This window comes from Cajanus cajan, chromosome 6 (genome assembly GCF_000230855.2).
Source record: "Cajanus cajan strain Asha chromosome 6, NIPB_CcT2T_4, whole genome shotgun sequence".
Taxonomy (NCBI): Eukaryota; Viridiplantae; Streptophyta; class Magnoliopsida; order Fabales; family Fabaceae; genus Cajanus; species Cajanus cajan.
This window is the reverse complement of record NC_138522.1, coordinates 1,579,940-1,591,379: the sequence shown is the minus strand read 5'-3', so window position 1 is coordinate 1,591,379 and position 11,440 is coordinate 1,579,940. Positions and strand designations below refer to the sequence as shown.

General features: G+C 39.2%; 2 protein-coding genes across 3 annotated transcripts; both read right to left on the bottom strand.

Annotated features, from left to right (window-relative positions):
• Positions 1-201: 201 nt before the first annotated feature.
• On the bottom strand, positions 202-2,559 carry LOC109797352 (uncharacterized). 2 transcript variants are annotated; one of them, XM_020357364.3, is made up of 5 exons: positions 2,086-2,559; positions 1,950-2,000; positions 1,729-1,862; positions 758-858; positions 202-653 (listed from the first exon to the last, which is right to left on the bottom strand). In XM_020357364.3, exons 1-5 carry the CDS (start codon positions 2,542-2,544, stop codon positions 469-471), a joined length of 930 nt encoding a protein of 309 aa, XP_020212953.2. In that variant the 5' UTR covers positions 2,545-2,559; the 3' UTR covers positions 202-468. The 2 variants fall into 2 exon arrangements, with proteins under 2 accessions (XP_020212953.2, XP_020212954.2); XM_020357365.3 differs by having other exon boundaries at positions 591-642.
• Positions 2,560-6,524: 3,965 nt separating this feature from the next.
• Positions 6,525-7,831, bottom strand: LOC145949396 (uncharacterized). Its single transcript, XM_083059316.1, has 4 exons — positions 7,387-7,831; positions 7,107-7,298; positions 6,654-6,932; positions 6,525-6,559 (listed from the first exon to the last, which is right to left on the bottom strand). Exons 1-4 carry the CDS (start codon positions 7,829-7,831, stop codon positions 6,525-6,527), a joined length of 951 nt encoding a protein of 316 aa, XP_082915442.1.
• Between the last annotated feature and the right edge of the window lie 3,609 nt (positions 7,832-11,440).

Genomic DNA, 11,440 nt, shown 5'->3' with positions numbered 1-11,440 from the left:
TCAACAATAATTCGTAAAATAATTGTTCCAACTTAAATTTTTTAAGAAATTATTATAAGCATAGGAATTGGGAACAACAAATATTATTTATTTTAGAACCCATACACTCTAATCTGTCGTTCGTTTATTTTAGGTTGGTATCAATTATATCTTTTATTTTTACTGGGATCGCTAAGGTTATTCAACATATAAAAGCAAGGATGAAGCATCAATGTTAGAATTTGGTTACCAAATTGTTGGTCATATTACACCCCGTTGAGTAATCTACAGGGAAACGACACTTTGCAGTATTTAATGACGAATGACGAGAAAACAGCAAAACTGCACAACTAAACCATCCAATTCCGATCCATGAAGGAACAAGTAGAAGATCAATACACAAGTAGAGAAGAGAGGTGGTGGGGCGGCGAAATAGTGGCTCGTTTTGTATAACAAATCCAACAACTAAAACCTAAATTCTAAGAGATGCTAGCTTGATAATTTTCTACGACCAGTGATAAAGTTGAGAGCAAACCTCGAAAATCGGGTGAGTGTGAAAAACATTTGCAAAATAGCACGACCCTTGAGAATACCCTCTCTTACCCCCCTCGCGGTTCTGGCTATCACAGGCCCATCATCCTCAGCTTTCAGATTGATCTTCCCCTGCAACGAAGCTATAACAAAGTGAAGAACATGAAGTAAAATTGCTGTGTTTTTCCCCCACCTAAAAACTCAAATCACATGAACCAAACTTGAACAGCCATATTTGGTAAGTAACCTGAAGAAGAAGAAGAAGGCACAGTAGTCAAGCGGCGAAGCCTCTCCTCTGCCAACCGAACTGCACGAGTGGAACTTCTAACACCTTGCGTAATCTCTTGGCTACACCACACAAGTGAAAGTGAAACCAACATTATAGAAATAACACAAAACAAGAGCAAAACCAAAATTGAAAGTAAAAGAAATATACAAAGGCACTTCCCTATCGCTTTCCTTACGAGAAAATTGTAAGTTTTAATTCATAGGCAAGCATAAGCCTTAAGTTTTGATCCTGCCATTAACACCATTTATGATGTGGCTAATGTTGCTATAAAAATTTCTGACACCCAAAAACCATAAAAAAAAGGTTTTTCATGTCCTCATTTTCTACTAGTTCAACAACAACAGTCATAAAATTCGTAAAATTTTAGGAGATAATATATGTACAACAATTTAATACTATATATATTAGTTTTATGTTTATCTCTCTATCACATTATTTACTATATTTATCAAGAATGATAAAAGATAAACACAAAAAATGATGTTATGAAAATTGTTGTATGAATCATTGTGCTTATTACTCTAAAAATATGCTTAACCAACAGAAATTATGTCAACCTAAATTAGTCTTTAATTGTCTGTTTTGAGACACGTTAACATGGACCAAAATCATTACTGAGAAAGTTTTTATTTAGTTACATTAAAAAGTTTTTGTAACAATGATAACATTCTTATGCATAAGAACTAAAACTAACAACTATGTTGATCTAAAACCTAAAATTTGGGACGAAGTTAATAGTTTAAGAGTTTAATAGATTTATTGTGTGAACCAATTAAAAATCAACTTTAGTGTGTAACTTTTAAGTGGTTATTATCGAATTGAACACACTTACTATTTGTGATTAGATAACAGAAAATTTACGCTCATCCTGTATCCTTTTTTTCTCATAGTTTAACCATAAAAAAAAAAAATTTAAAATAAAAAATTACCCTATATCACTGAGCTCAGTGGTTAAGTCACTGATTTCCATGCCGGATAATCGAATTGCGGCCATGGTGTTGGGAAGTTCCTCCCTCGTGGCATCCATCAGCTTCTCCATCGATTCTGCTGCTCTCTTGAAAGCCTTCACAGAACGCACATTCTCGCAATAAGAAAATAACACTTGACAAAGTCAAACACCGATTAGAAGTGTTTCGTTAATTGCACAAACCAGAAGCGCCGGAATCGCAGAGCAAAACAGCCACGTTGCACATATCGCCGTCTGCACGACACAACACGCGCGGGATTCGTTAATTGGACAAATAATAAGAGACGAATTATCGGTTTCGTGAGAGCGTTGACGGTACCGCACAGGCGAAGACGTTGAGAGCGGTGACGTGGCGACTGGTGAGGTTCCAGTGTTGAAGCGACGGCGATCCAACGGTGGAGGTGTGCTGCGAGGGTTGTACGGACAGGGAGCACAGGGGTTGGGGAAGGGAACGGCGTTTGGTGAAGGGGAGGGTACGGAGTGAGACAATGTTGGTGGCAAAAGCGTGCTTCGTGTGCGGAACAACGAAGCCTGGGTTCGAAGCTTGGAATCGAAGGGAACTTTGCATTTCTTTGTGGAAGACGCAGAGGGCGATACAAACACAGAACAGAACACAAGCAAAATCCACCAGAACCAGAGCGGTTGGTTCTCTCAGAAAATACCGAGTTGGGCCTGGGATACTTCGTTTCCTGAAAAATAAGCGGACTTCGGTTTGGGCCCCAGAAGAGGATGCATCGTGTCTGGGAGAAGCCCAGCATGGAAATGGAAATATACCCATAAAAAAATATAATTCATGCAGCATGATAATCAAAAACTAATTTACACTCAAGAATATAACTTTTGTTGGCCAACCATTATATTACAAACTATTTACAACTTTAGGAATCTTTTGAAACTAATTATTAGAGTAGAATAATCAACATTGCGTTTTTCAGTGTTTATGTGAAAAAACATTTTAGTTGTTATTATTTTTTTAATATAAACATTTTTCAATGATGATTGGACATGTTTGAGATGTTTTTCATTTTGTTTTGTTTTGTTATTGACACTTAACCTTGATAGAACATGTTTTGTTTTTTTTAATTATTAGAGTAGGAAGATGGCTGACATGATTGATGCAAACATTCAAAATTTAACTCTTATGCAAGTCTCACTTTTTATTTAATAAACTTCATACATGATTTTGTACTTTTAATTTGTTAGAGCAAAACCACTTACCCACAGAAAATGAGAGAGAATACCAGAGAGAACGTAAAGTGAGAAAAATTGATCCACTTATTCACTGAGTAGTAACAGTACATGTGTCAAAATACAAACAGAGTCAATTACTATTTATACAGTAAAATGAAGGATTTGAATCACATTTCTTAACACCCCCCTTTGATTCAAAAGCTTACAAACAAAATACACCCAGAGATTCTCTCAACTCCCTAAACCTTTCGATCTTCAATGACTTAGTCATTATGTCCGCCAGTTGCATTTCTGTCCTGCAATGCTTCAATTTAATTCTACCCTTGCTTACTTGATCCCTGAGGAAATGATACTTGGTATCTATATGCTTACTTCTGCCGTGAGATACTGGATTCTTGGCCAAGTCTATAGCTGATTTACTGTCCACAAGCAATTCAACACCATTATCAACTAGAGCTGTCAAAGTGGGCTGGGACTCGTGGGCCAACCCGGCCCACCTTGAAAACGGGCCGGGCCGGGCCAAAAAAAATTGAAGTTTTATAGTAGGTGGGTATATTTCAACCCGGCCCACTTTGACCCGGCCCACCCGGGCTAAACCCGTGGTGGGCCGGGTGGCCCACCAACCCACCATTTTTTTTTCAATAAAAATTTGAATATAATTTGTAGTTTATTTTGTATGATGATATATTGAAAATTTTTATTTTAAACTTTTATCATGATTTGTATTTAATTTTGTATGATGAATTATGACTTATAACTATTAATGATGTTAATTTTATGACTATTATGTTAATTTATAATTAATTTAAAATTTTGAATTTTGTTAATATTTTTTTTTTAATTTTTGGTGGGCTGGTGGGCTGGCCCGTATAACCCACCAACCCGTGGTGGGCCGGGCCGGGCCAAATTTTTTTTGAAAAAATTACAAGTGGGCCGGGTTGGGTTGGCTCGTTTTTAAAGTGGGTCAAGGTGGGCCGGCCCACATGGGCCGGGTTGGCCCGTTTTGACAGCTCTATTATCAACTGACACCTTTAATTCACTGAGCAAGGAAGACAACCATAGTGCTTGACAAGCAGCTGAACACGCTGCAATGTATTCTGCTTCACAAGTTGATAGTGCCACCACTGTTTGCTTCTTTGAGCTCCAAGATATAGGAGATCCAGACAATAGGAAGACTTGTCCCATAGTGCTTCTTCTATCAACCAAATCACCACACCAATCAGAATCAGAATAAGCTACAAGACGCAGACCATCATCTTCCTTTGTTTGATGAGAGAACATAATTCCATATCCCAGAGTTCCTTTTAGATATCTCAAGATTCTCTTAGCAGCTACCAAATGTGGTTGTCTAGGGTCATTCATGAACCTACTTACAAGCCCAACACTAAAAGCAATTTCTGGTCTACTATGACAAATGAACCTCAGGCTACCAACAATCTGCCTGAACAGGGTTCCATCAACTGAAGCCTCATTCTCACTTCTTGTAAGTTTCCCATTGATCTCTGCCGGAGTTTCTGCAGGATTACACCCCATCATATTGAACCTCTTTAGTACCTCTGAAATATACTTCTTCTGATGCATAAAGATTCCCTTCTCAGTATAAGCAAACTCTAATCCCAAAAAATATGATAGGATTCCCAAGTCTGTCATTTCAAATTCCTTCTTCAAACTTTGCTTGAGTGACTCAATGTCAGCTGAACTATTACCAGTAACCAGTAAGTCATCCACATATAAGCAAATGATAAGAATTTTAGTGGAACTCACCATCTTAACATAAACTCCATGCTCAACTGAGCATTTCTGAAAACCAACACTATGGAGGAAAGTGTCAACCCTTTTATTCCACGCTCTAGGTGCCTGTTTTAGGCCATATAAGGTCTTCCTTAACTTCAGAACCTTCTGTTCATTCCCTTTACTTATGAAGCCAGGAGGTTGCACAATGAACACATCTTCATCAAGTGGTCCATTGAGAAATGCTGACTTAACATCCAGCTGCCATAACTTCCAATTCCTCCAGCTAGCCAAAGCAACAATCAACCTCACAGTTTCCAATCTAGCTACGGGAGCAAACACCTCTGAGTAATCTATTCCTTCCCTTTGCATGAAACCTTTTGCTACCAATCTAGCCTTGTGCTTAGCAACTGATCCATCTGGTTTGAGCTTAATTTTGAAAACCCATTTAACATCAATAGGGGTCTTGTTCTGTGGTAATTCTACCATTTCCCAGGTATGATTCTTCTCAATGCTCCTCAATTCTTCTTCCATAGCTGATCTCCACTCTTTACTAGTGATAGCTTCATCAAGACTGATAGGTTCCACATCAGCCATGAGTGCCAGGTGCTGAACTAGATCACCATCAACTGAGATAGCATTGTCAGGATAAACTTGATAATCTGAGAGTCTTGAGGGAAAATTTTTGTTCCTTGTCGGTCTGTTTTCCACTGTTCGACATACATCATTCATTGTCTCCTGAGTAGTTTCCCCTATTGAGTTATTTTCTTCCCAGTCAAACTGTAATTTTGAAACTATTTCAATTTTGGACTGTGACTCGCTCCATGAATTAGAATCATCAAAATAAATGTCTCTGCTGAAGAGAACTTGTTTTGTTTTTGGATTGTACAGCTTGTAAGAACCTGTAGGGTTGTATCCAACAAAAATCATTGGCTCACTCTTGTCATCCAACTTCTTTCTCCTCTGATCAGGAACATGCCTGTAACATAAGGATCCAAAAATCCTAAAATGCTTGACTGACGGTTTGCTTCCTGACCAGGCTTCCTCTGGAACCATGGAGTTAAGTCTCTTGGTTGGGCACCTATTCAGAACATACATAGCTGTCATGGCTGCTTCACCCCAGAAACTATGAGGAAGATTCTTCTCTTTAAGCATACTTCTGACCATGTTCAAGATTGTTCTGTTTCTCCTTTCTGCAATGCCATTGTGTTGGGGAGTGTAAGGAGCAGTTACTTCATGAACTATACCATGCTCTTTGCAGAAACCTTCAAATTCTCCAGATGTGAATTCTCCTCCACCATCTGTCCTCAAAATTTTGATGCATTTTTCAGATTGCTTCTCCACCAAAGCCTTGAAATCTTTAAAGATGCTAAACACATCACTCTTGGCTTTGATTAGGTAGAGCCATACCTTCCTGCTCAGGTCATCAACAAAAGAAACAAAATATCTATTTCCACCTAATGATGGAGTGTCAATAGGCCCACAAACATCTGAGTAAACAACATGCAGTATTTCACTAGCCTTAGAAGCAGTAAACTTGCTAAAGGAATTTCTGGGTTGTTTGCTGATTAAACAACTGTCACATACCTTCTTGGGAATTTTGATAGAAGGAAGACCAGTCAACATTTCTTTGGATTTCAAGAGACTCATATCTCTAAAATTTAAGTGGCCCAGTCTGAGGTGCCATAACCATGCATCATCTGACAACGTAGCAGCGGAAAGACATTGAGATTCAACGGTGTTTAGGCTTACCTTGAAGGTTCTGTTCTTGGCCAGAGGGGCTTTCATGATCATTCTCTTGGTTGTCATAAATTTCCAAAAAACCATTGACCATGTTCATTGAGAAGCCTTTCTCCAAGAGTTGGCCCATACTGATCAAGTTGCTCTTCATTCCAGGAACATAAAGCACATCTGCAATCACTGCTTGTCTTCCATCTTGCCTCGTGACTAACACATTTCCAGTACCCTCTGCCTGAATGACTCTGTTGTCTGCAAATCTCACTGTGCTCTTCTTCTTTGCATCAAAATTAACAAGCCAATCACGATACCCTGTCATATGATTTGAACACCCAGAATCTATGTACCAAGTTTCATTTTTATGAGATTCTGGATTGGTGATCATCATCAACATTAGAGGTTGTTCTTCAGAATTTTCTTCGTTCTCTTCTTTGGCCATGTGTGCTTCATAATCACTATGTGATTGACTTCCCCGTTGATCTGTGCGACCTGGTGCAGCTTCACATTCTGCAGAAAAATGTCGAATTCGATTACAGTTAAAACATTTAATTCTTTTTCTATCAATAACCTTTTTTTTTCCTCCTCGCCAATTATTGAAATTCCCTTTTCTATTTGAGCTTTCTGGTTGATCTTGATCAATCTTTCCTTGATCTTGGCTTTGATTGTTTCTTTCAAAGCCACCTCTGAATCCTTTCCCACGTCCTCGGCCTCTGAAGTTTCCTTTGGAGTTGTAATGTCCCCTTTTTGAGGTTTGAGCTTGCAGTGCTTGATGATCATCAGTCTTCACTGAACCTCTTTCAATGAGTCTCTGCTCATGTGCCTCAAGGGAACCTTGAAGTTCCTCTACCTTCAATTCTTCGAGCTTCTTTGATTCTTCAATGGCCACAACAATGTGGTCAAATTTGGGATCGAGTGTTCTCAGAATTTTTTTCAACGATCGTTTGATTTGTGATTTTCTCACCACAGTTCTTCATGGCATTCGTGTGGGTTATGATTCTGTTGAAGAACTCAGCTATCTTTTCATTATTCTCCATTTGCATCAATTCGTATTGACGCCTCATCGTCTGCAATCTCACCTTCTTCAATTGCTCTGCTCCTTCATTGCATTTCTCCAGAATCTTCCACGCTTCTTGCGAAGTTGCAGCACCTGCAATCTTCTCAAAGTGTGCCTCATCAACACATTGATGAATCAAGAAGGTCGCTTTACAATCTTTCTTTTTATTTTCTCTGTGAAGCGCCTTTTGTGCATCTGTCGAGTCTTTGGTGAGCGTTGGATAGCCTTCTTCGACGATTTCTGCAACCTCTTGATAACCCAGAATCGCCTTCATCTGCACACGCCACCGATCCCAGTTCTTTCCATTGAGAACGGGAAGGTTTGCCGGAAAATTCGTACCAGTTGAACCCATCGTGTCTCGAAAATCCCTTAATCGGAACCTTTGCTCTGGATACCAGTTTGTTAGAGCAAAACCACTTACCCACAAAAAATGAGAGAGAATACCAGAGAGAACGTAAAGTGAGAAAAATTGATCCACTTATTCACTGAGTAGTAACAGTACATGTGTCAAAATACAAACAGAGTCAATTACTATTTATACAGTAAAATGAAGGATTTGAATCACATTTCTTAACACCCCCCTTTGATTCAAAAGCTTACAAACAAAATACACCCAGAGATTCTCTCAACTCCCTAAACCTTTCGATCTTCAATGACTTAGTCATTATGTCCGCCAGTTGCATTTCTGTCCTGCAATGCTTCAATTTAATTCTACCCTTGCTTACTTGATCCCTGAGGAAATGATACTTGGTATCTATATGCTTACTTCTGCCGTGAGATACTGGATTCTTGGCCAAGTCTATAGCTGATTTACTGTCCACAAGCAATTCAACACCATTATCAACTAGAGCTGTCAAAGTGGGCTGGGACTCGTGGGCCAACCCGGCCCACCTTGAAAACGGGCCGGGCCGGGCCAAAAAAAATTGAAGTTTTATAGTAGGTGGGTATATTTCAACCCGGCCCACTTTGACCCGGCCCACCCGGGCTAAACCCGTGGTGGGCCGGGTGGCCCACCAACCCACCATTTTTTTTTCAATAAAAATTTGAATATAATTTGTAGTTTATTTTGTATGATGATATATTGAAAATTTTTATTTTAAACTTTTATCATGATTTGTATTTAATTTTGTATGATGAATTATGACTTATAACTATTAATGATGTTAATTTTATGACTATTATGTTAATTTATAATTAATTTAAAATTTTGAATTTTGTTAATATTTTTTTTTTAATTTTTGGTGGGCTGGTGGGCTGGCCCGTATAACCCACCAACCCGTGGTGGGCCGGGCCGGGCCAAATTTTTTTTGAAAAAATTACAAGTGGGCCGGGTTGGGTTGGCTCGTTTTTAAAGTGGGTCAAGGTGGGCCGGCCCACATGGGCCGGGTTGGCCCGTTTTGACAGCTCTATTATCAACTGACACCTTTAATTCACTGAGCAAGGAAGACAACCATAGTGCTTGACAAGCAGCTGAACACGCTGCAATGTATTCTGCTTCACAAGTTGATAGTGCCACCACTGTTTGCTTCTTTGAGCTCCAAGATATAGGAGATCCAGACAATAGGAAGACTTGTCCCATAGTGCTTCTTCTATCAACCAAATCACCACACCAATCAGAATCAGAATAAGCTACAAGACGCAGACCATCATCTTCCTTTGTTTGATGAGAGAACATAATTCCATATCCCAGAGTTCCTTTTAGATATCTCAAGATTCTCTTAGCAGCTACCAAATGTGGTTGTCTAGGGTCATTCATGAACCTACTTACAAGCCCAACACTAAAAGCAATTTCTGGTCTACTATGACAAATGAACCTCAGGCTACCAACAATCTGCCTGAACAGGGTTCCATCAACTGAAGCCTCATTCTCACTTCTTGTAAGTTTCCCATTGATCTCTGCCGGAGTTTCTGCAGGATTACACCCCATCATATTGAACCTCTTTAGTACCTCTGAAATATACTTCTTCTGATGCATAAAGATTCCCTTCTCAGTATAAGCAAACTCTAATCCCAAAAAATATGATAGGATTCCCAAGTCTGTCATTTCAAATTCCTTCTTCAAACTTTGCTTGAGTGACTCAATGTCAGCTGAACTATTACCAGTAACCAGTAAGTCATCCACATATAAGCAAATGATAAGAATTTTAGTGGAACTCACCATCTTAACATAAACTCCATGCTCAACTGAGCATTTCTGAAAACCAACACTATGGAGGAAAGTGTCAACCCTTTTATTCCACGCTCTAGGTGCCTGTTTTAGGCCATATAAGGTCTTCCTTAACTTCAGAACCTTCTGTTCATTCCCTTTACTTATGAAGCCAGGAGGTTGCACAATGAACACATCTTCATCAAGTGGTCCATTGAGAAATGCTGACTTAACATCCAGCTGCCATAACTTCCAATTCCTCCAGCTAGCCAAAGCAACAATCAACCTCACAGTTTCCAATCTAGCTACGGGAGCAAACACCTCTGAGTAATCTATTCCTTCCCTTTGCATGAAACCTTTTGCTACCAATCTAGCCTTGTGCTTAGCAACTGATCCATCTGGTTTGAGCTTAATTTTGAAAACCCATTTAACATCAATAGGGGTCTTGTTCTGTGGTAATTCTACCATTTCCCAGGTATGATTCTTCTCAATGCTCCTCAATTCTTCTTCCATAGCTGATCTCCACTCTTTACTAGTGATAGCTTCATCAAGACTGATAGGTTCCACATCAGCCATGAGTGCCAGGTGCTGAACTAGATCACCATCAACTGAGATAGCATTGTCAGGATAAACTTGATAATCTGAGAGTCTTGAGGGAAAATTTTTGTTCCTTGTCGGTCTGTTTTCCACTGTTCGACATACATCATTCATTGTCTCCTGAGTAGTTTCCCCTATTGAGTTATTTTCTTCCCAGTCAAACTGTAATTTTGAAACTATTTCAATTTTGGACTGTGACTCGCTCCATGAATTAGAATCATCAAAATAAATGTCTCTGCTGAAGAGAACTTGTTTTGTTTTTGGATTGTACAGCTTGTAAGAACCTGTAGGGTTGTATCCAACAAAAATCATTGGCTCACTCTTGTCATCCAACTTCTTTCTCCTCTGATCAGGAACATGCCTGTAACATAAGGATCCAAAAATCCTAAAATGCTTGACTGACGGTTTGCTTCCTGACCAGGCTTCCTCTGGAACCATGGAGTTAAGTCTCTTGGTTGGGCACCTATTCAGAACATACATAGCTGTCATGGCTGCTTCACCCCAGAAACTATGAGGAAGATTCTTCTCTTTAAGCATACTTCTGACCATGTTCAAGATTGTTCTGTTTCTCCTTTCTGCAATGCCATTGTGTTGGGGAGTGTAAGGAGCAGTTACTTCATGAACTATACCATGCTCTTTGCAGAAACCTTCAAATTCTCCAGATGTGAATTCTCCTCCACCATCTGTCCTCAAAATTTTGATGCATTTTTCAGATTGCTTCTCCACCAAAGCCTTGAAATCTTTAAAGATGCTAAACACATCACTCTTGGCTTTGATTAGGTAGAGCCATACCTTCCTGCTCAGGTCATCAACAAAAGAAACAAAATATCTATTTCCACCTAATGATGGAGTGTCAATAGGCCCACAAACATCTGAGTAAACAACATGCAGTATTTCACTAGCCTTAGAAGCAGTAAACTTGCTAAAGGAATTTCTGGGTTGTTTGCTGATTAAACAACTGTCACATACCTTCTTGGGAATTTTGATAGAAGGAAGACCAGTCAACATTTCTTTGGATTTCAAGAGACTCATATCTCTAAAATTTAAGTGGCCCAGTCTGAGGTGCCATAACCATGCATCATCTGACAACGTAGCAGCGGAAAGACATTGAGATTCAACGGTGTTTAGGCTTACCTTGAAGGTTCTGTTCTTGGCCAGAGGGGCTTTCATGATCATTCTCTTGGTTGTCATAAATTTCCAAAAAACCATTGACCATGT

Coding starts and splice junctions, on each gene's coding strand:
- LOC109797352 (XM_020357364.3), bottom strand. CDS start 2,544: ATGGGTATATTTCCATTTCCATGCTGGGCTTCTCCCAGACACGATGCA. Junction 2,001..2,085: donor TCAACGTCTTCGCCTGTGCG/GTACCGTCAACG, acceptor TGTGTCGTGCAG/ACGGCGATATGTGCAACGTG. Junction 654..757: donor GCCTTCTTCTTCTTCTTCAG/GTTACTTACCAA, acceptor ACTTTGTTATAG/CTTCGTTGCAGGGGAAGATC.
- LOC145949396 (XM_083059316.1), bottom strand. CDS start 7,831: ATGGGTTCAACTGGTACGAATTTTCCGGCAAACCTTCCCGTTCTCAAT. Junction 6,933..7,106: donor ACGTGGGAAAGGATTCAGAG/GTGGCTTTGAAA, acceptor ATTTTTCTGCAG/AATGTGAAGCTGCACCAGGT. Junction 6,560..6,653: donor CAGAGTCATTCAGGCAGAGG/GTACTGGAAATG, acceptor CAACTTGATCAG/TATGGGCCAACTCTTGGAGA.